This window comes from Amblyraja radiata, chromosome 26, assembly GCF_010909765.2.
Source record: "Amblyraja radiata isolate CabotCenter1 chromosome 26, sAmbRad1.1.pri, whole genome shotgun sequence".
Classification (NCBI taxonomy): Eukaryota; Metazoa; Chordata; class Chondrichthyes; order Rajiformes; family Rajidae; genus Amblyraja; species Amblyraja radiata.
The window spans coordinates 23251036-23272237 of NC_045981.1; the positions used below are offsets into that span (position 1 = coordinate 23251036).

The 21202-nt window shown below is 40.2% G+C and overlaps 1 protein-coding gene across 2 annotated transcripts in view; it reads left to right on the forward strand.

Moving 5' to 3' along the window:
- Nucleotides 1-21202, forward strand: part of LOC116988057 (protein outspread-like) — a 298795-nt gene that overhangs the window by 263873 nt on the left and 13720 nt on the right. For both annotated transcript variants that reach the window (XM_033044495.1, XM_033044494.1), the window contains exons 17-21: nt 4761-4908; nt 10458-10575; nt 12036-12195; nt 15948-16058; nt 16740-16826. In XM_033044495.1, the coding sequence (XP_032900386.1) occupies nt 4761-4908; nt 10458-10575; nt 12036-12195; nt 15948-16058; nt 16740-16826 (624 nt within the window). The remainder of the gene's footprint in view (nt 1-4760; nt 4909-10457; nt 10576-12035; nt 12196-15947; nt 16059-16739; nt 16827-21202) is intronic.

Sequence of the window (21202 nt, forward strand, 5' to 3'; positions counted from 1 at the left end):
CTTTTATGTTTTTGACAGGATAGACAATTTCACACATTCCTGCATTTTATTCAATTTGCAATTTTTTTTACCACCAGCTTAACCCATGCATATCCATTTGGAGTCTATCCGTTTTCAATTTGTTGCACACACTGGAACTGTTTTGTGAAAATTGAAACCTGTGCAAGATGGTTTTCCAAAACACAGCTATGCATATGAAAGTCATTTTGATTGTTGAGGTTCTGGCTGATTCTTATTTTAAAATGCCAAACATTTCACCCTGATTCTTATTGTAATCAGTTATTATTTTTCAATGTCATTGATTGTAACTTGGACAAGTTGAAAAGCTGGACCAAGATATTATCTAGAAACAAGAAACTGCAGATGCTGGTTTAGACAAAAGGGCACAAAGTGCTGAAGTAACTCAGCGGGTCGGGTTGCATCTCTGGAGAACATGGACAGGTGACATATCGCGTTGGGACTCTTCTTCAGGCTGACTTTTGGGTGGGGGGACAGAAAGCTTGGAGAGAGGAGAGGTAGGACAAAGGTAGACACAGGTGGGGGAGGGGGGGTATTGATAGGCAGATGGTTGGAACCAAGAACAGAGGTTAAAGCAGAAGGTGTGAGACAGACTGATTGAAGAGTTGAAAATTGTGAAGACAGAGGAAGGAGTGCAGGGGGAGGGGGAGGGGAGAAATTGGTGGGATTCCAAGCGGGCAGAGGAATGGGGAAGGAAGGGGAGGGTGTGGGTGAGAAAGGGGAAGGGGGGAAAGGGATGGTTGTTACAGATTACCTAAAATTGGAGAATTCAATGTTCATATTGTTGGGTTGGATGCTACCCAAGGGGGATATGAGGTGTTGTTCCTTTAGTTTGCGCGTGGTTTCAATCTGGCAATGGAGAAGCCCCTGGACAGAAAGGTCAGTTAAAATGGTTTACCAAGTGTCGACTGCGACCGTTTTGGTGAACACCTGTGGTCTGTCCGTTAAGGCCTATTGGATCTCCCAGTTGCTAACCAATCTAACTCTCATTCCCACGCTGACCTTTCTGTCCTAGGCTTCCTCCATTGCCAGAGTGAGGTCACATGCAAACAGGAGGAACAGCACGTCATATTCCACATAACCCAATAGTATGAACATTGAATTCTCCAATTTTAGGTAACCTCTAACTACCCCCAAGTTCTCCTTTCTCACTCACATAACCTTCCCCTGTGCTCCTCCTAGACTCCTACCTATTTCTCAATTTCTTCTCTTCCTACATTCCTTCCCCGGCTTCACAATTTGCAAACCTTCAATCAGTCAGTATCACATCTTCTGCTTTAATCTCTGGCCTTTGTTTGAACGTTATACCATCAATCCCCCTTCACTCCCCCCCCCCCCCCCCCCCCCCGGCACCTGTGTCCACCTACTTGTCCCGCCTCTCCTCCTAGCTTTCTTCCAATCACCTCTACAATCGGGGTTAAGTAGGATCCCAACCCAAAAAGTCACCTATGCATGATTCTCCAGAGATGCCATCTGACCCACTGAGTTATGCCATCACCTTGTGTCAAGGATACTATCTGTTGGGAATGTAACTAGATCTCCAGCTAATATCATCTTTCCTGAAGCCAGTCATTTACCAGGTTGTTCCAAAATCACAACCTTTATTCTAATAGATGGATCTGCTTTATGCTGCAGCAAATTCCTACCTGTCAGAGTTCTGGCCAATAGTTGTGAATGTAAAATGAGTATCAGTTGGTAAAATCTAAACTGGGAATTTTTTTTTAAATGGGAAGTACATATTTATTAGAGTCATATAGTGATACAGTGTGGTAACAGGCCCTTCAGACCAAATTGCCCACACTGGCCAACAATATCCCAGCTACACATGTCTCACTTGCCTGCGCTTGATCCATATCCATCCGAACCTGTCCTATCCATGTACCTGCCTAACTGTCTCTTAAATGGTGGGATAGTCCCAGCCTCAATTACCTCCTCTGGCAGCTTGTTCCAGAAACCCACCACCCTTTGTGTGAAAAATGCTAATAAGCCTTACTACTCCATTGATAAATTTATAATTGGAGTTCTTGGTCACAGTTTTACAACAGTGCCATGTCTTTATAGGACGAAGAGTGTATTTTCACACTCAATATTGTCCTTAGGATGAGATTTAGGCTAGAATATTCCACAGTTGCTTATTAATTGTTCTTTTGAAGTAAGGTGTATTCACCAAATGTTTTAGAAAAATGAATTGCAAAATATAAAAAATTACTACACATTCCACTTTCTAAGTAAAAATAACCACTTCATCCCCAAATAAGTTTTATTTTCCCATTCCCCTGTGCTCTACCCTCCAAGAAAAAAATCACCTAACAGAAGATGGGCAGCAACCTTGTTTCCCTCACATATTTGTAGGAAATTAATTCTATGAGAATCTTTATTGGAATGTTAATTTATTAATGTTGATCTATTGATTTAATACACACAATACTCTGGGAAAGAAAGGAAAAACATAGTTTCATTTCTATTATCATGCCCCATCTATTCCAGGCAGTGTTAGAAGAGACTTTTGCTTCCTGCATGTGGGTTAAATAAGTGTGTGCAATTTTTATTTGCAGTTCCACATGTACATGACAGTCTTTGTGCATAGTTTACATTACTGGGACTTTTCCCTTCCATCCAAAATTTTGATTTAGGCAATAGAGGCATAGATATTGACCTCCGTTACATAACTGATAGGACCATAGGAAACCCATGCAAAATACAGCCTGTTTCAGTGGAAACATTTTAAATTCCATTGGAATACACCACAATGGTTTGCTCAAAGCATTATTCGAAACATATCTGTCTGTCCTGCAGTTAAGTGAAGCCAAGTTAATGATATATGTAAATCCATGTTTTGGATGGATATTTAAAATATTCTGAACACTAGTATTCATGATTCTAGTATACTGAATGTTTAGGGCTGAATTTTTTTTTGTACTGCATTTGATATCCAAGGAAGTCGTATCATTTAGCCTGAACTGTGCTGTGAAAAGTAAAGATTATTATTATTCTAATAATAATAATAATTATTATTATTATTATTATAAAACTTTTATTTCCGACTCACGGTCCAGATAAAAGACAACATTACATAGAATACATTGCATATAAAAACACCATAAAATACATATAAAAGCTTAGTAAATTACTTATAAGAGCATCATAAATTATATACAAAACACAATACATGGTTTAAAATTCAGAATAAAAAGAAAGATCAGTGTCCTGCAACACGACAACTATACCAATGTCTCCATAGCTGGGATTGGTAGCGTGTAGTGCTAAACCTTATGTTTGATAAGACCAAGATAACTTCGTTTTCAGAGTCATTAATTCTGCAAATAAATTTATACATATGATTTCTTAGGATAACTTGTATAGTACTGACTCCTGCAACCACAAACATTTTACTTGCATTACACCATCTAGGTTTCTTTAGTAGTATTCTCATGGCATCATTATACGCTACTTTAAGTCTCTGTAAATTTGTTTTACTGTAGTTTGACCACAGGTGTGCAGTATGGAGTGGTGTACAATATGCTCTAAACAGAGACATCTTCACTTCATCTTAATCTCCTGTGTACTTCCTAATGGATAGAAATATCAGAAACATGAGCAACCTTAATCCTTTAGCTGGTGCAGCAAAGCTTAATTGAATTCCAGATCCGTGTTGGTCAGCCCCATCCAGGAACAACAATTATATTAATATCTGATATTATCTGCATTCAGATTAATAATTTCAATGTACAAGTGGACATCCTTGTGGAATCTTAGTATGTAGGAAAGAACTGCAAATGCTTGTTTAAATTGAAGGTAGACACAAAATGCTGGAGTAACTGCGGGAAAGGCAGTATCTCTGGAGAGAGGGAATGGGTGACGTTTCGGGTCGAGACCCTTCTTCAGTCTTACTTTTTCACATCTACCTTGTGGAATCTTACACAAATTATGATCTACCATTTTTAAACATTGACAGGAAGGAAAGGAATAAAATTGGGAAACTCCAGGATCATTAATTAAATAAAAACTTGGAACAAAAGCCGAAGAATAATATTGTCCAAAACACATCAACAGCATACCACAGAAGGGAAAAAAATATTTGCACAAAATGAACCACAGATTGGTAGCCTTTTAAAATTATGTACCTACATAAGTTCAATTGGTTTATTCCATACAAAATGGTCTCCAGTGATATTGATAGCCAGTAAAGTGCATCTAGTATTATGCTTTTTAATACACGGCTCTTCGTCCTTTATAAAACCCGTCAGTGGAACGTTCTTTAAGTTAAATTGTATACATTGGGAGCTTGATTAAAATTAGAAACACAGCATTAGCCTTTGAGTGGCTGTCAATGAAAGCTGATGTTTGACACATGTCCTCTGAAGGATTTGAATCGGGGATCCAGCTTTGAAAAGACATTTTGAACATTGGAATAAACATTGTAGTTTTTGCAATTTGTAGCAGCAAATTGTAAATCTGCAATATCATTACAGACACTATTTTCTTCTATGTTATAATCGAGGCCTTGTTATTATGTACATTTTAATTTTTTTAAATAATCTACCATTTACTTTTTCTAATTAAGATACTCCGGAAGAATAAATGTAGATGCAATACACTTAATTTAGTCTCAATCGGATTAAAGACATTTTTAAAAGGAACTCATGAATATTGACAACCATGAAAGAACACATTATTTCCAATACCATATAAGAGCATTTGGGGATAAATGCTCAGTTAACATATTCCCCTTGATGTTCTAGGCTACATGTGAACGTGGGTTTTCTGCTATGGAAGAATCACATCAAAAGGTAACAGAGGAACTCCATCGGCAGCATCAACGAGAGCTAGAGAGTCTACAGGAAGACAAAGAGCGACTGCTAGCTGAAGAGACGGCTGCCACCATCTCTGGTATGTGAAAATGCTTGGGAACAGCGAGTGACTGGAATCTTCACTGATTAATAAAAATAGTGGCTGATTACTGTTGTGGAAACAAATACTCAGGATTACCTTTGTGTCGTGTCTTTCCATTATTGTCTTGAAATTTCCCAAAGCAACTATTGCATGTTTCCTGCTTTGTTGTAACCTCAGTTACTTGGTGCAGGAACATTGATATTAAATAAATGTTGAGTATACTGGAAATATTCTGCAGACGAGGCAAAATCTGTCGTGAGACAAACAGAGCTCATGTCACAGATCAATTATTTCTCCAGAATTGATAATGGTTAGAAATCTAACATTTTAAATTGCAGGGAAGAGAGAATGGTGCAGGGAAAATGCAATGTAAATGGCAGTCTAGGAGACTGCATAAATCATGCAATTGATATAGTTGGATAGGAACTGGTCCCTTTGGAATACCAAAAGAGGAAAATTTACAAATTAGAATCTGATCTATTAAATTTAGAGTGGGCCATATTGTGGGTGGAAGGAGAGCAAGTGAGAGCAGCGTAGTAAATATTGGGGTTATATGAGTTCCCCATTGTAAGTAGGAAGTAAAATCACATAATTGCTCATTATTTGAACTGTAGATCTCCTGAATGGTTGAGAAAAGACACCGAATATTAGGTATATTGTGAGAAACCCAGAAGGTCAGAGAATAAAACATGTAACTGCACAATGAGTCATCAAGATGTGCAGCATGGGATCAGACCCTTCAGTCCTCTGAGTCCATGCAAACGTCAACCATTTGCACTCATGCTACATTCATCCCCTCATTATTATGCCCATATTTTCATCGACTAGCCTCAGAATCTATCACTAACCTACACAATAAAATAAATTCAGAGACTAACTCATCTAACAACCTGCGCATCCTTGGGATGTGGGAGAAAATTCAAGGACCTGGAAGAAACACAAAATAAAAACAAGCTGGAAATATTCTGCAGGTCAGGCTGTATCTACGGGAAGAGAAATAGAGTTAACATTTCAGGTTGCCAAAGGGACTTCAGCCATATTTTATCTTGAATTTAGATTTCCAGCATCTGCAATTTTTGATTTTCATTTACCAGAGGAAGCCCATGGGGGAATATCCAAACTCCAACAACAGCATAGTCAGGATTAACCTCTAGTCACTGGTGCTGTGAATCAGCAATTCTACCAGCTGTGCCACTGCTATCCAGTAGGATTGCATGATATGGTACACCTTCTATGAGTGGTCTGGTGGTAGCTTGCTTTTGAGGCTCTAATCTGGGTGTTTTTAGCAATCTTGTAATCTATGTACGTCATTTTCTGTACTATGTGATACCATTTTAATGCACTTGAAAACACAGAACACATAATGTGCCATAACCATTGCCTTCATGATTTAATTCATTAGAAATAAATCAGTGTAATTTGCCAGGTAAATGGCAGACTTTTTTTTTGCTCTAATCTTGGGGGTGTAACAACAGTCTTCTGATTTGGAAGCTCATTAACTGATATCGGGACAATAAGATGACTCAATGATTAAAATAATAACTCTAGAGGAATAATTCCAATGGAAACATTTTAACACCAGATCAATTGCACATGGTGTTGTGCAAGAATGGGCAAATTTCAATCTCCCAAACCAAATCTTTTACTTCCAGCTCAGTCATAGCCGGAAATACGTGGCTCAACATGACTAAAATGCCAAACAGAAATTATCCATAATGCCATAACATTATGTTTGGTATAGGTAATTATAATTATATAGGTAAGTTAGATGTTATTATTTTGTTCACATTCAGAAATAATAATGAACAGTTGTACGACATTGTGCAAAATGCAAACAATAAAGGACAAAACTAACCCTAATTTTAGTTCAGGTGCTTTTTGTCCAAATGGGCTACCCCAATACTACCTGTGGTGCACCATGGATCTTCAAAACAAAATATTTCTCTTAACCGAATACAGTAAACCCTTGCAATAATGAACCACTACACAGTGGATTTTGGTTATAGCGGACCGAGGCTCCCATTGCACCAAAGAGTTTGTTTCTGTGCTGTATAACTCTAACTTTATCAATCTAATTATTCAACCACTTTACACCAAATGTTTTGATTTTAAACCTTTGGCAATCTATTTTTCGAGCTGTTGCATTGATTTGTCACTTATTGAAGTTACTTCTTTCAGCTTTGCATTTCATCATTTAATATCTTCAGATTTTAAAACACCTTGACTTGAAGCTTAACCATGTCTGTCTTGTTTGGCATTCACATGAATTAGTAAACAGAAGAAACAGAGGAGGAAACTGACCAGGGGAAATGGGAAGAATATGAAGATATGGAATTAGAATCTTGGATTTTGTTCATTATGCATGTAATATTTTGGTATATGGAGGTGTTTATTACTGCTGTTACGTTCAGTATGCTTTGCTTCAACCAACCATAATGTGCAGATACAGAAACTTAACTGACTGAGCATTGCTCTTCTAAACTAGGAAAATTAGTATTCTCCAGGCTAAAGGAAGGATAACAGATACATTTTCATCACCATCATAGGGACTGGTGAACCCTAAAAATGTGTCTGAAAATTGTTGACCCTCTGGAGTTATGCAATTCAACCCAATATCTTATTTTTCAGAAAAGCAAGGAAGTCTTTCATTTCCCAGTTCCTCTCCGCCTCTTTTGCCAGCACTGCAGGCCTTTCAACATTTATCTTTACTTTTATATTTTTTCCCCCCCAGACTTGATCCCACGCTGCAGCACTGGTCCATCTACAATGTCGAAGTTTTTTTTAAACCTGATTCTATTTCTTCATAATGAAAGGTTATTATTGGTAGATTTCAGTTGGAATACAGGAAGGAGATAGAGAGCTCAGGGTGTCAGGGTAAAGGAACGGTGCTGAAATGGAAATGGTTGAGAGCTTCAAGTTCCTAGGTGTAAATATTACCAACAATATGTCATGAACCAAACATATTGAAGCAGTAGCTAAAAGAGCACACCAATGCCTCTACTTCCTCAGGAGACTGAGGAAATTTGGCATGTTTCCAGTGACACATACAATCTTTTCACAGCTGCACTGTCGGGTTGCGTTATAGCTTGGATTGGGAACAGCTCTGCGAGAAATTTGTGAGTTGTGAGCACTGAGTCCATCACACAGACCCAGACTTCCCATCAACTCCTTCAACACTTCACACTGCCTTGGGAAAGCAGCCAATACAATCAATGACCTTTTTCACCCCAGTCATTCTCTTTTTTCTCCTGTCGGTCAAAAGATACAAAAGCTTGAAAGAACATGCCACCAGACGGGTATAGCTTCTACCCCTCTGTTATCAGATTTCTGAATGGTCCTTCCATAAACTAGGCTGCAGTCCTAGTTCTCCAACCTACCTTATTGCAGACATTGGACTTTTTTTTGTCTGGAATTGTTGTTCCAGAATGCTGAGAATCATATTCTGCACTCTGGTATCTTTATCTTTGCTCTTTCACTTTTCACTAGTTGTAGGGCTTGATTGTTCAATTCAATTCAATTCAATTCAATTCAACTTTAATGTCATTGCACAAATACTAAGTATGGGTACAACGAAATGCAGTTTTGCGTCAGTCCGTAGTAGTAGTGCATATAGAAATTTAAAAAAAAGAAGATACAGAATAATCAAAAATACAGAATAATTAAACAATGGGGACGGAGGGACCGGAGAGATCTATCGGCGGGACTCCGAGTTCAGCAATGTGATGGTATAATTGTAGAAGCTGTTCCTCATCCTACTGTTATGAGACCTGAGGCTCCTGTACCGCCTCCCTGATGGGAGGAGGGCAAACAGTCCATGGTTGGGGTGGGAGGGGTCTTTAATGATCTTCCCAGCCCGTCTCAGACACCGTTTTCGGTGGAGGGCATCCATGGCAGGGAGCGGGGCACCGATGATGTGCTGCGCGGTTTTCACCACCCGTTGTAGTGCCTTCCTGTCTGCAACAGTGCAGCTGGTGTACCATACCGTGAAGCAGGTGGTCAGGCTGCTCTCGATGGTACAGCGGTAGAAGTTGGTCAGGATCTGGGGGGACAGGTGGGCTTTCTTGAGCCTCCTCAGGAAGTAAAGGCGCTGCTGTGCCTTTTTGATCAGCTTGGAGGTGTTGAGGGACCAGGACAAATCCTCCGAGATATGTACCCCGAGGAATTTGTAGCTGGAGACGCGCTCCACCTCAGTCCCGTTTATATGGATGGGGGTATGACTGCCTCCTCTGACCTTCCTGAAGTCGACAATAATTTCCTTCGTCTTCTTGGAGTTGAGGACGAGGTTATTGTTGGCACACCAGGTTGTCAGGTGCTGGACCTCCTCTCTGTAGGCTGACTCATCGTTGTCACTGATCAGTCCTACCACCGTGGTGTCGTCAGCAAACTTAATGATGGCGTTGGATCCGTACTTAGGGATGCAGTCGTGGGTGAAGAGGGAGTAGAGGAGAGGGCTGAGCACACAGCCCTGTGGCACGCCGGTGTTCAGTGTTATAGTGGAGGAGGTGAGGTTGTTGACCCTGACAGACTGTGGTCTGTTGGTGAGGAAATCCAGTGTCCAGTTGCAGAGGGAGGTGGAGATGCCAAGTCCGCTGAGTTTGGTGATCAAGCTGGCGGGGATGACAGTGTTAAAGGCAGAGCTGAAATCAATGAACAGCAACCTGATGTAGGAGTTGTTGTTGTCCAGGTGGGTCAGGGCAGAGTGTAGGGCCGCCGATATGGCGTCCTCTGTAGACCTGTTGGCCCGGTAGGCAAACTGATGGGGGTCCAGTGTGGGGGGGAGGCTGGCTTTGAGGTGAGCCAAGATCAGCCGCTCAAAGCACTTAGCAATGACAGGGGTGAGCGCCACTGGGCGGAAATCGTTGAGACTCCCTGTGGCTGACTGTTTGGGCACTGGCACGATGGTTGATGTCTTGAGGCAAGTGGGAGATTGAAAATGTCGGTGAAGACTGGGGATAGTTGTCCAGCACATGCCCTAAGCACCTGGCCAGGGATGCCATCGGGGCCGGCAGCTTTGTGCTCATTCACCTTGCTCAATGCATCTTGTACAGCAGAGGTGGAGAGACTGAGGGGTTGTTCAGTCAGGGGTGGAGCCACTTTGATGGCTGGGGTATTTGGGTATCGTGTTATCTGTTTGATTAGATAGCATGCAAACAAAATCACTCTATCTTGATACAAGTGACAATAATAAACCTAATCTGTATATATAATAAAATCAAAAATGTGTGATTTAAAAATAGTTGTATTAAAATGTATTGGAAGAATTTAAGTTTTGAATTTTTTTACAATATTTGTAGATTGATGTAAGTAAGTGCTTAATTATCAGTGCTGACTCGATGAGCCGAAGGGCCTGTTTTCATGCTGTATGACATAATGGTAAGAGGGGTCAGGTGATAGAATGTTACAACTCTGCTAATATTAGGCAGATTGCTGCCATCTCTAGGAAAAGCAGTGAAAAGGAGCTAATTTTTTTTTGAACCTTTTGGTATTCATTCTTCTTGATTTTTTTTTGGCTTGCAATTTTGAAATCTGATTTATTTTTTAAATAGCCATTGAAGCGATGAAGAATGCACACCGCGTGGAACTTGACCGTGAACTAGAACGAATACGGAAATCTCAAAACAGTAGTGTAAATTCAGACCTTGATGAAATATGCAAACAGCACGAGTAAGTACAAGATGAATGGTTTTGACTAAGGCAGCCCACACTCAAACCTTGCCTATTGTTTTGGTTGAGTCATTTTCTGTAGGTTACCCATTTATAGGCATTTTCATTCTTGATGATCTCAGAAGTAGTACTGTATTTCATAAACAGTATAAACAAACTTGTTTTTATTACCTGGCTATTTGTGGCACACTGTTTAACAATGTCTTAGTCTAAGAAAATATTACTTATGCCAAATAAAAGAAAAAAAGCTGTGGCCCCTCACAATCAGTTGATGGGATACGTTTTAACTCATGCCAAACCTCTAATTAGAGTTATGCAACTCTTAATTGTCCTTATCATGATTGAAAGTCATTGGTTCTCATCACAACATAGTATCAGACAAGAACCAGACGATTCCCCACAAAGTGGGTGGGAAAGACAATTGCTTAATACTACCTCTGCCCTCAGAATAAGTTATTCATCCATTTGAATGGTTTGAATCATAAATTTAAAATCTCTGGCCCATCTCTGCAGCAGAAGCTTTCACTGTGGCAATGAGAACCTTATGATCATGCATTAGGAGCACATAGAAGCCCTGTATAAATGTCAAAAGATGCAGGCCACCTCACAAACTTCTACCTGTACATCATCTGCCCCATCTGTGGAAGAGTAGAATACAGTTCCTACATCAAAATCCACAAAACCAACCAATTACATGACCCTTGATCCAAAAGAACTGCCTCAGAAAAAGATGATGTCTATTCAGTTTCTTTCATAACTGGTGATAACTGAATAGTCCAGGACCGATGCTGGGTTTTGACCCAAAACATCAATATCCCTTTGCCTCCACCTGCATTCTTCAGCAGTTTGTGTTTTGCCCAGATTCCAGCATCTGTGGTCTCTTGTGTCACCACCATAACTAATCCTTTGCTATGCACCCAATCCAATAAAATCCACTAACATTGAATGTTTTTGTGTTAAGTGATTATCTATTCTACAGTGCATGTTGATCATATTTAAGTGAACAATAGGGAGATGGGGGAAAATCTCCATTGAAAATTCATATTATGCCTAATGTCTCCTCTGTAACCTCAAATCAAATCTCCACCCAGCAATCAGAAGAACAATGAAATCCAGTTTGACACCTATACATTCGCCAATATTATTACTCAAGTTACTTTTGAGGAAAGCTCATCTGACATGTACAGTTCATGTTTCAGAAAAAGTTTTCGCTTCCAGATGCCCTACCCAAACCCACTCCCCATACCATTTTTCCAACTACATAAGCTAACCTTTGAGGCATGTTATTGGACTACAAAGAAAGGACTCCCACTCATCAGATTAATTGCCGTTGATGCAGAATGTAGTAATACAATACAAATGTGTCTCAACAATAAAATGTAACTGATTAAAAGGTTAAAGATTGAATTTCTAATCTAACGGATCAGGAGCAATAAATTCTTTAAAATTTGTTTTAACAGTGAGGAGTTGGCATCGTTGCATCGAGAAATTGAAGTCCTTTCTGAACAGTACTCCCAGAAGTGTCTTGAAAACGCCCACCTAGCTCAGGCCTTGGAAGCAGAGCGACAGGCATTGAGACAATGCCAACGTGAAAACCAAGAACTAAATGCACATAACCAGGTATGATGTGTCTTAACCCATCCCGTAATGCTGCAAACATAAAAGAACAATATGCCACTTTATTGCTGACATAATGGATAAGGGGTGTAAAAGTGTACAAATAGGGCGTCACACTTCCTCTACGGCCAGCACGTCTACAAAGAGGAACAATCAATTCTTGAAAAGGAGAATTAAATTGCTCAGTTCTCTAGTTATTATCAAATCAAGATTTTGTTTTGCTGTGAATTGAATTGAATAAATTTTAGCCAAGTATGTATACATACAAGGAATATGCCTTCTTTGCTCGTAAGGATAACAACACGATATACAGTAGACAATTAAAAATAAAACATTAAAATTTAAACGTGAAGAATAAAATAAAATACCAGTGCAAAAGGAGGCTACAGACTTTTGGCTGTTGAGTAGAGCTACTGATGGTAAAACGTTTTTTATGTCTGGCTGAGGCGGCTTTGACAGTCCGGAGGGATGTACTTCAAAGAGTTTGTGGCCTGGGTGGAAGTGGTCAGAGATGATCTTACCTGCTCGCTTCCTGGCCCTTGCAGTGTACAGTTCGCAGTGGGGGGAAGGTTCCAGCCAACAACCTTCTCGGCTGATCGAACAATGCACTGCAACCTCCGGATGTCATGCTTGGTGGCTGAGCCAAACCAGACCATGATGGAGAAAGTGAGGACCGACTCTATGATGGCAGTATAAAACTGGACCATCATTGCCTGTGGCAGATTGTTTTCTCAGCTGCTGCAGGAAGTACATCCTCTGTTGGGCCTTTTTGACTGGAGTTGATGGTGGCCTCCTATTTTAGGTCCCTGGAGATGATGGTTCCAAGGAACTTAAATGACTCCACAGATGTGACTGTGGTGTTGTTGATGGTGAGTAGGGAGAGGGGAGGGGAAACTCTCCTAAAGCTCTACTAAATAAATAAATTTCAGTTTTTTATAGGCGGTATTCTAATTTCTTACTGCCTATTTAATACATCCGTCCATGATGTTTTAATGATCTATGTATGCCAGTTTTCTTTAGACCTCTGCAGCTTCTGATCTTGCAACATTGAACAAGTACTTTGTTCATTTCTTTTTAGGTCCAAACTGCATAAATCTATAAATCCCAGCATTGAAATCAGTTTCCCACTGTAGTTTTTTTGTTCACGATTTATTAATGTAACTTGGTAATCTTATGCTTCATTCTATATGCCCACAGTTTTGTCTATTTACATCATTTTTAATAAACTATTTTCTCTTCAGTCATTTACGTTAAATCAGGTAAAAGTTATAGCCCCAACATGGATGATAACAGGACACTATTAATTACACCCTAGCAATTTGAAGATCTGCACATGAGCCATGATTCATCCAACTTCGCCTTTGATTCGTTGACCTTTCACTTATGTTTAACAGTATCTTAACGTTGTCATATGCATTCTGGAAGTCATTCCAACCTATTTCTTCAGTGGCTAAATTGAGCTAACATAGCGAGCTTATTGCTCGCAGTTTCATATTTGAATGGGTTCATTAACCCTAGGGAAAAGATAAAATACTAATTTTAATTATCTAAGTATTTTAAGATGTTCCTAATTATGTTTTAATTATCTCTTATTTGAAACGCTTGACTAATTTAAAATGTATATGAATATCAGTTATAAGTAAAAAGTTCAAAACCTTTTATAACCATATAACCATATAACAATTACAGCACGGAAACAGGCCATCTCGGCCCTACAAGTCCGTGTCGAACAATTATTTTCCCTTAGTCCCACCTGCCTGCACTCATACCATAACCCTCCATTCCCTTCTCATCCATATGCCTATCCAATTTATTTTTAAATGATACCAACGAACCTGCCTCCACCACTTCCACTGGAAGCTCATTCCACACCGCTACCACTCTCTGAGTAAAGAAGTTCCCCCTCATGTTACCCCTAAACTTCTTTCCCTTAATTCTGAGCTGTCAGGCCAAAAATGAAGCTTGTCCTTAAAAGCACACTACCTAAGATCTAATCACATCTTAGAGAAGGTCGGTCCATTCCTCCTGTACTCAGAAAAAGTAATTGCACATTTGTGGAATGATAGATAGCATGTCTGGTAGGTTTCATCTCTGGCCTTTATCCAATCATATGCCAATCAAACCCCTCTCTCACCTGCATCCACTATCAGTTGCCTGTCTTTGTTCTACCCCACCTCTCTTCCAGCTTTCACCCCCATCCCACACTAAAATTTGTCTGCAGAAGAGTCTCGACCTGAAACATGGCCTATTCATGTACTTCAGAGATGCTGCCTGACCAGCTGAGTTACTCCAACACTTTGTGGCTTTTTGTGTAAACTAGCACCTATAGTCCCTTATGTCGATATTTGCACAATATAACTCTTTTTCTCTTATAACCATATAACCATATAACAATTACAGCACGGAAACAGGCCATCTCGACCCTTCTAGTCCGTGCCGAACACGTATTCTCCCCTAGTCCCATATACCTGCGCTCAGACCATAACCCTCCATTCCTTTCCCGTCCATACAACTATCCAATTTATTTTTAAATGATAAAAACGAACCTGCCTCCACCACCTTCCCTGGAAGCTCATTCCACACAGCCACCACTCTCTGAGTAAAGAAGTTCCCCCTCATGTTACCCCTAAACTTCTGTCCCTTAATTCTCAAGTCATGTCCCCTTGTTTGAATCTTCCCTACTCTCAGTGGGAAAAGCTTATCCACGTCAACTCTGTCTATCCCTCTCATCATTTTAAAGACCTCTATCAAGTCCCCCCTTAACCTTCTGCGCTCCAAAGAATAAAGCCCTAACTTGTTCAACCTTTCTCTGTAACTTAGTTGCTGAAACCCAGGCAACATTCTAGTAAATCTCCTCTGTACTCTCTCTATTTTGTTGACATCCTTCCTATAATTAGGCGACCAAAATTGTACCCCATACTCCAGAATTGGCCTCACCAATGCCTTGTACAATTTTAACATTACATCCCAACTTCTATACTCAATGCTCTGATTTATAAAGGCCAGCACACCAAAAGCTTTCTTTACCACCCTATCTACATGAGATTCCACTTTCAGGGAACTGTGCACAGTTATTCCCAGATCCCTCTGTTCACCTGCATTCTTCAATTCCCTACCATTTACCATGTACGTCCTATTTTGATTTGTCCTGCCAAGATGTAGCACCTCACACTTATCAGCATTAAACTCCATCTGCCATCTTTCAGTCCACTCTTCCAACTGGCATAAATCTCTCTGTAGACTTTGAAAATCTACTTCATTATCCACAACCCCACCTATCTTAGTATCATCTGCATACTTACTAATCCAATTTACCACACCATCATCCAGATCATTGATGTACATGACAAACAACAGTGGACCCAACACAGATCCCTGTGGCACCCCACTAGTCACTGGCCTCCAACCTGACAAACAACCATCCACCAAACTCTTCTCCCCCTTTCCCATATCTTGTTCGACATCCTCCATCTCCTCTCTCATTGCCTCTGTCCCTCCTCTCTCTACCCCTGCCTACTACCTCTCCCTACTCTCCCGCTCCACTACTTCCCCATCCAACAACCCTCTTAATGCCAGGAAGAAGGGTTTCGGCCCGAAACGTCGCCTATTTCCTTCGCTCCATAGATGCTGCTGCACCCGCTGAGTTTCCCCAGCAATTTTGTGTACCCTCTTAATGTTTTGACTGATGAAACATTGTCTAAAAATAATAAGCATTCACGCTTGTGATTCTTATTGAACTCTATTGTTCCTAATAGGAGCTGAATAATCGTTTGGCTGCAGAGATAACACGACTGAGAACAATGATGACCAGTGACAATGGGGATGCTCCTGCTCTATCACAAGGCAAAGAAGTATATGAATTAGAGGTAACGCCAGCTGTAGGCTTATCCTCTGTTTGTTCCTGGTTAAAAAATTGATTGTACCCGACTGAACACTGACTAGCTTATACGTGAAGATCTGATCCTTGGGATTCTCAGTTTACTCATTCTTAAGAAATATGTGATCTTATTTTCTTAAAATAGTCTGGAGTCATCAGATGGTATAGAACTAGACTGGAAGTGCTGGACATGCATGGATGAAGTGAGCAATCAGTTGAACAATAAAATAATTTATGTTGGAGTGTTTGGAGAACATGTACAGGTTGTCATGATGTAAACATCAAAATAATTAATCGAAATTTAAATATAGAAATAGACTTTTGAAACCAGGCTTGAAAATGTTTGATTAAATGTGCACAGCAGTGAAAAAATATTCAATCTATGTAATGTGAACAACAGTCTGGAGAAAATAAATTTTTTAAACATTTCAAAGTAAGTCATCAAGATAGAATTTCATTGATTACAATGACAGGTGTAGTCCACATTATAGTAAAGAAAGGATACAGTTTTTTCTTTGTTCTTGTAATCTGGTACGAAATAAGAAATATTAAACCCCAATGCATATTTAGAACAATGCCTTCTCAATAGTAAAGGCATTCAACTTAATTTGTTTTGTAGGTTATACCAACATATTCTGATATTTAATGCATTTGTGTCCATTCTACTCAGGTATTGCTGAGGATCAAGGAATCAGAAATACAGTATTTAAAACAAGAAATTAATTCACTGAAAGATGAACTGCAAACTGCTCAACGTGTAAGTAGTTCCTCACTATACCAATTCTCGATGGAAGCTTTTTTACTGTTTGTTACGGTAAATGGTGTTGAAATTATTTCATCCTCTTTATTTTCTGCTGTCCTGAAGTCCAAATATCATCTCTCCTTTGTTGACTGATCAAATGCCGATCTAGATGGTGAATGCAAGCAGACTATTCAACTATGGAGAGCAATGTAGATAATCGGCACCATCCCTTCCTGTGATATCCACACGCCCTCACACGTCCAGCTACACTCCGTGGAGATCAGTCACGTGTTGGTTCACTTATTTTGCCCTCCCCCCAGAAAGTACTGGCACCATATTCCAGATGCTACCACAGCTGAGATTGATTCATTCAGTACAGATCAGAAAAGGAATTTGTGACATCTGATATGCATATCAATCCCGTCATTATTTTTTAATGAATATGTGTAGTAAATTTGTTTCCATTGTTCAAAACATTTGTGTAATTATATAAAAATAGTAGCCTTTCAATGTGCAGTTTAAGTGAAAGAAAAGGCAAAATCCTTATTGGTTGTTTTTTTTCAACTGATGTGTGTAGTTGCTATTCTGAGGAGGCCTTTGGAGCCTTAATATTTTATTTTACATGGATGCTAGGGCAGGAGAAAAGGAGCTTGCAGAGATAACAACTTGCCTAAGGTAAAAATCACACTCTTCATTTTCTCACATGGTGTTTCGTGTTAAGAACATTACAAATTCATTGGATTGCATTATTATGATTATTATTGATCAAAGATACTGAAATAGGAAGAACATTGCATCTCTCAATTCTATTTAAGTTGAGATAGAAACTGCATTAATTTACATATAATGTGAGTAATGCACAAAATCACACAAAGGAATTTTAATCACTGAGAGGGAGCTTGTGCAGATATAGGCTTCGAGAAAGCTTGCGAATTTTGCATCATCACAGACAGCCCCAGGCGACCTCTACCATTCCATGTAGATTTCTCGGCACTTAAAAATAAGCTCTTGAATTGTGGATTTTATGCTGGATTCAGAAGTGCAGAGGTTTGTAATGGTGAAGTCAGTTTCTAAGTTGACTGGAAATTTTGCCGTTTCATTTTTGCTTCCCAAGAATTCTGTATTTACCTTTTTCAAAAATGGTATGATTCTAAGAGCGCTGAATGCTGCTTTTTACACTCATGACTGCTCACCTTGATTCTCTTTCGTGCATAAGAACTTCTGTATTTAGTGGGTCCTGCGCCTCTTTAGGATGCAGAATGCAGCTGCAATGATAACCTCACTGTACAATTCTGAAAAAAAACAATGCATTTTGAGATTTGTGTGTTGCAAGAGATAAAGCATCAGTAGAACTGACAGAGCTTGCAAAACCTTTATGGTAACATCTGAAACTGCAATTTCACCCTTATTTACAATTGCTCATTTCTTTATTCACTTAAGTTAAAAATTGATAATGGTCAGAAGCTTTGCAGCCAAGAGAAATTGAGTGAGAAATTTGTCTGAGCTCCCCAATTTTGAATGCATGTAATAATGCCAACTGCACTTGCCTCCATTTTTAGTTCAACAGTGGACCCAACACAGATCCCTGTGGCACCCCACTAGTCACTGGCCTCCAACCTGACAAACAACCATCCACCATTACTCTCTGGCATCTCCCATTCAACCACTGTTGAATCCATCTTGCTACTCCACCATTAATACCCAACCATTGAACCTTCTTAATCAACCTTCCATGAGGAACCTTGTCAAAGGCCTTACTGAAGTCCATATATACAACATCCACTGCTTTACCCTCATCAATTTCCCGAGTAACCTCTTCAAAAAATTCAAGAAGATTAGTCAAACATGACCTTCCAGGCACAAATCCATGTTGACTGTTCCTAATCAGACCCTGTTTATCCAGATGCTTACATATATTATCTCTAAGTATCCTTTCCATTAATTTGCCCACCACTTACGTCAAATTAACAGGTCTATAATTGCTAGGTTTACTCTTAGACCCCTTTTTAAACAATGGAACAACATGCGCAGTACGCCAATCCTCCGGCACTATTCCCGTTTCTAATGACATTTGAAATATTTCTGTCATAGCCCCTGCTATTTCTACACTAACTTCCCTCAATGTCCTAGGGAATATCCTGTCCGGACCTGGAGACTTATCCACTTTTATATTTCTCAAAAGTGTCAGTACTTCCTCTTCTTTGAATCTCATAGTTTCCATAGCTACTCTACTTGTTTCCCTTACCTCACATAATTCAATATCCTTCTCCTTGGTGAATACCGAAGAAAAGAAATTGTTCAATATCTCCCCCATCTCTTTTGGCTCTGCAGATAGCTGTCCACTCTGACTCTCTAATGGACCAATTTTATCCCTCGTTATCCTTTTGCTATTAATATAGCTGTAGAAACCCTTTGGGTTTACTTTCACCTTACTTGCCAAAGCAACCTCATATCTTCTTTTAGCTTTTCTAATTTCTTTCTTAAGATTCTTTTTACATTCTTTATACTCCTCAAGCACCTCATTTACTCCATGCTGCCTATAATTATTGTAGATCTCCCTCTTTTTCCGAACCAAGTGTCCAATTTCCCTTGAAAACCATGGCTCTTTCCGATTTTTACTATTTCCTTTCAACCGAACAGGGACATAAAGATTCTGTACTCTTAAAATTTCACCTTTAAATGTACTCCATTTCTCTTCCACATCTTTACCATAAAACAAAATGTCCCAATTTACTCCTTTTAAATCCTTCCGCATCTCCTCAAAGTTAGCCTTTCTCCAATCAAAAATCACAACCCTAGGTCCGGTTCTGACCCTCTCCATAATTATATTGAAACTAATGGTATTGTGATCACTGGTCCCGAACTGTTCCCCAACGCATACCTCTGCCACCTGACCCGTCTCATTTCCTAACAGGAGGTCCAGCACCGCTCCTTCTCTAGTAGGTACTTCTATGTATTGCTGCAAAAAACTATCCTGCACACATTTTACAAACTCCAACCCATCCAGCCCATTTACAGAATGTGTTTCCCAGTCTATGTGTGGAAAATTGAAATCTCCCACAATCACTACCTTGTGCTTACTACTAATATCTGCAATCTCCTTACATATTTGCTCTTCCAATTCTCGCTCCCCATTTGGCGGTCTATAATACACCCCTATAAGTGTTGCTACCCCTTTCCCATTTCTCAGTTCCACCCAAATAGCCTCCCTAGACGAGCCCTCTAATCTATCCTGCCAAAGCACTGCTGTAATAACTTCCCTGATAAGCAATGCAACACCTCCACCTCTTGCCCCTCCAATTCTATCACACCTGAAGCAACGAAATCGTGGAATATTTAGTTTCCAATCACAGCCCTCCTGCAACCATGTTTCACTGATCGCCACAACATCATACTTCCAGGTGTCAATCCAGGCTGAGTTCATCCACCTTTCTTACAATGCTCCTAGCATTAAAATATACACATTTAAGAAACCCACCCTCTCTTATTCTCTGTTTATTGTCTTTTTCTTCTCTCTCCCCTACATTTTGGGTCAGAGTGCTACCATTCTCTGCCTCCTGCCTCACACACTGACTGCTAGCTTTCCCAATTTGAGTCCCTCCCCCCAACCATACTAGTTTAAAGTCTCCCCAGTAGCCTTTGCAAATCTCCCCGTCAGGATATTGGTCCCCCTCGAGTTCAAGTGCAACCCGTCCTTTCTGTACAGGTCACACCTTCCCCAAAAGAGGTCCCAATGATCCAGAAACTTGAATCCATACCCACTGCACCAGTCCCTCATCCACTCATTTATCCTCCACCTCGCTCCATTCCTACTCTCACTGTCGCGTGGCACAGGCAGTAATCCTGAGATTGTTACCTTTGCAGTCCTTCTCCTTAACTCTCTAACTAACTCCCTAAATTCTTCTTTCAGGACCTCTTCTCTTTTTTTACCTATGTCTTTGGTACCTATATGTACCACAACCTCAGGCTCCTCTCCCTCCCATTTCAGGATTTCTTGGACACGTTCAGACACATCCCTGACCCTGGCACCAGGGAGGCAAACTACCATCCGGGTCTCCTGTCTGCGTCCACCGAATCGCCTATCCGACCCCCTGACTATAGAGTCCCCTATTACAATTGCCCTCCTCTTCTTTTCCTTACCCTTCTGAGCAACAAGACCTGTCTTTATGCCAGAGGCCTGGCCGCTGTCGCTGCCCCCAGGTAGGCTGTCTCCCCCACCTTTACTCAAACATGAGTACTTATTTTCAAGGTGTACAGCCACCGGGGCACTCACCAGTCCCTGCCTCTGCCCGTTGCCCTTCCTAACTGTGACCCAGTTTTCTGTCTCCCGTGGTCTTGGAGTGACCACCTCCCTGTAACTCCTATCTATGACCTCCTCGCTCTCCCTGAGC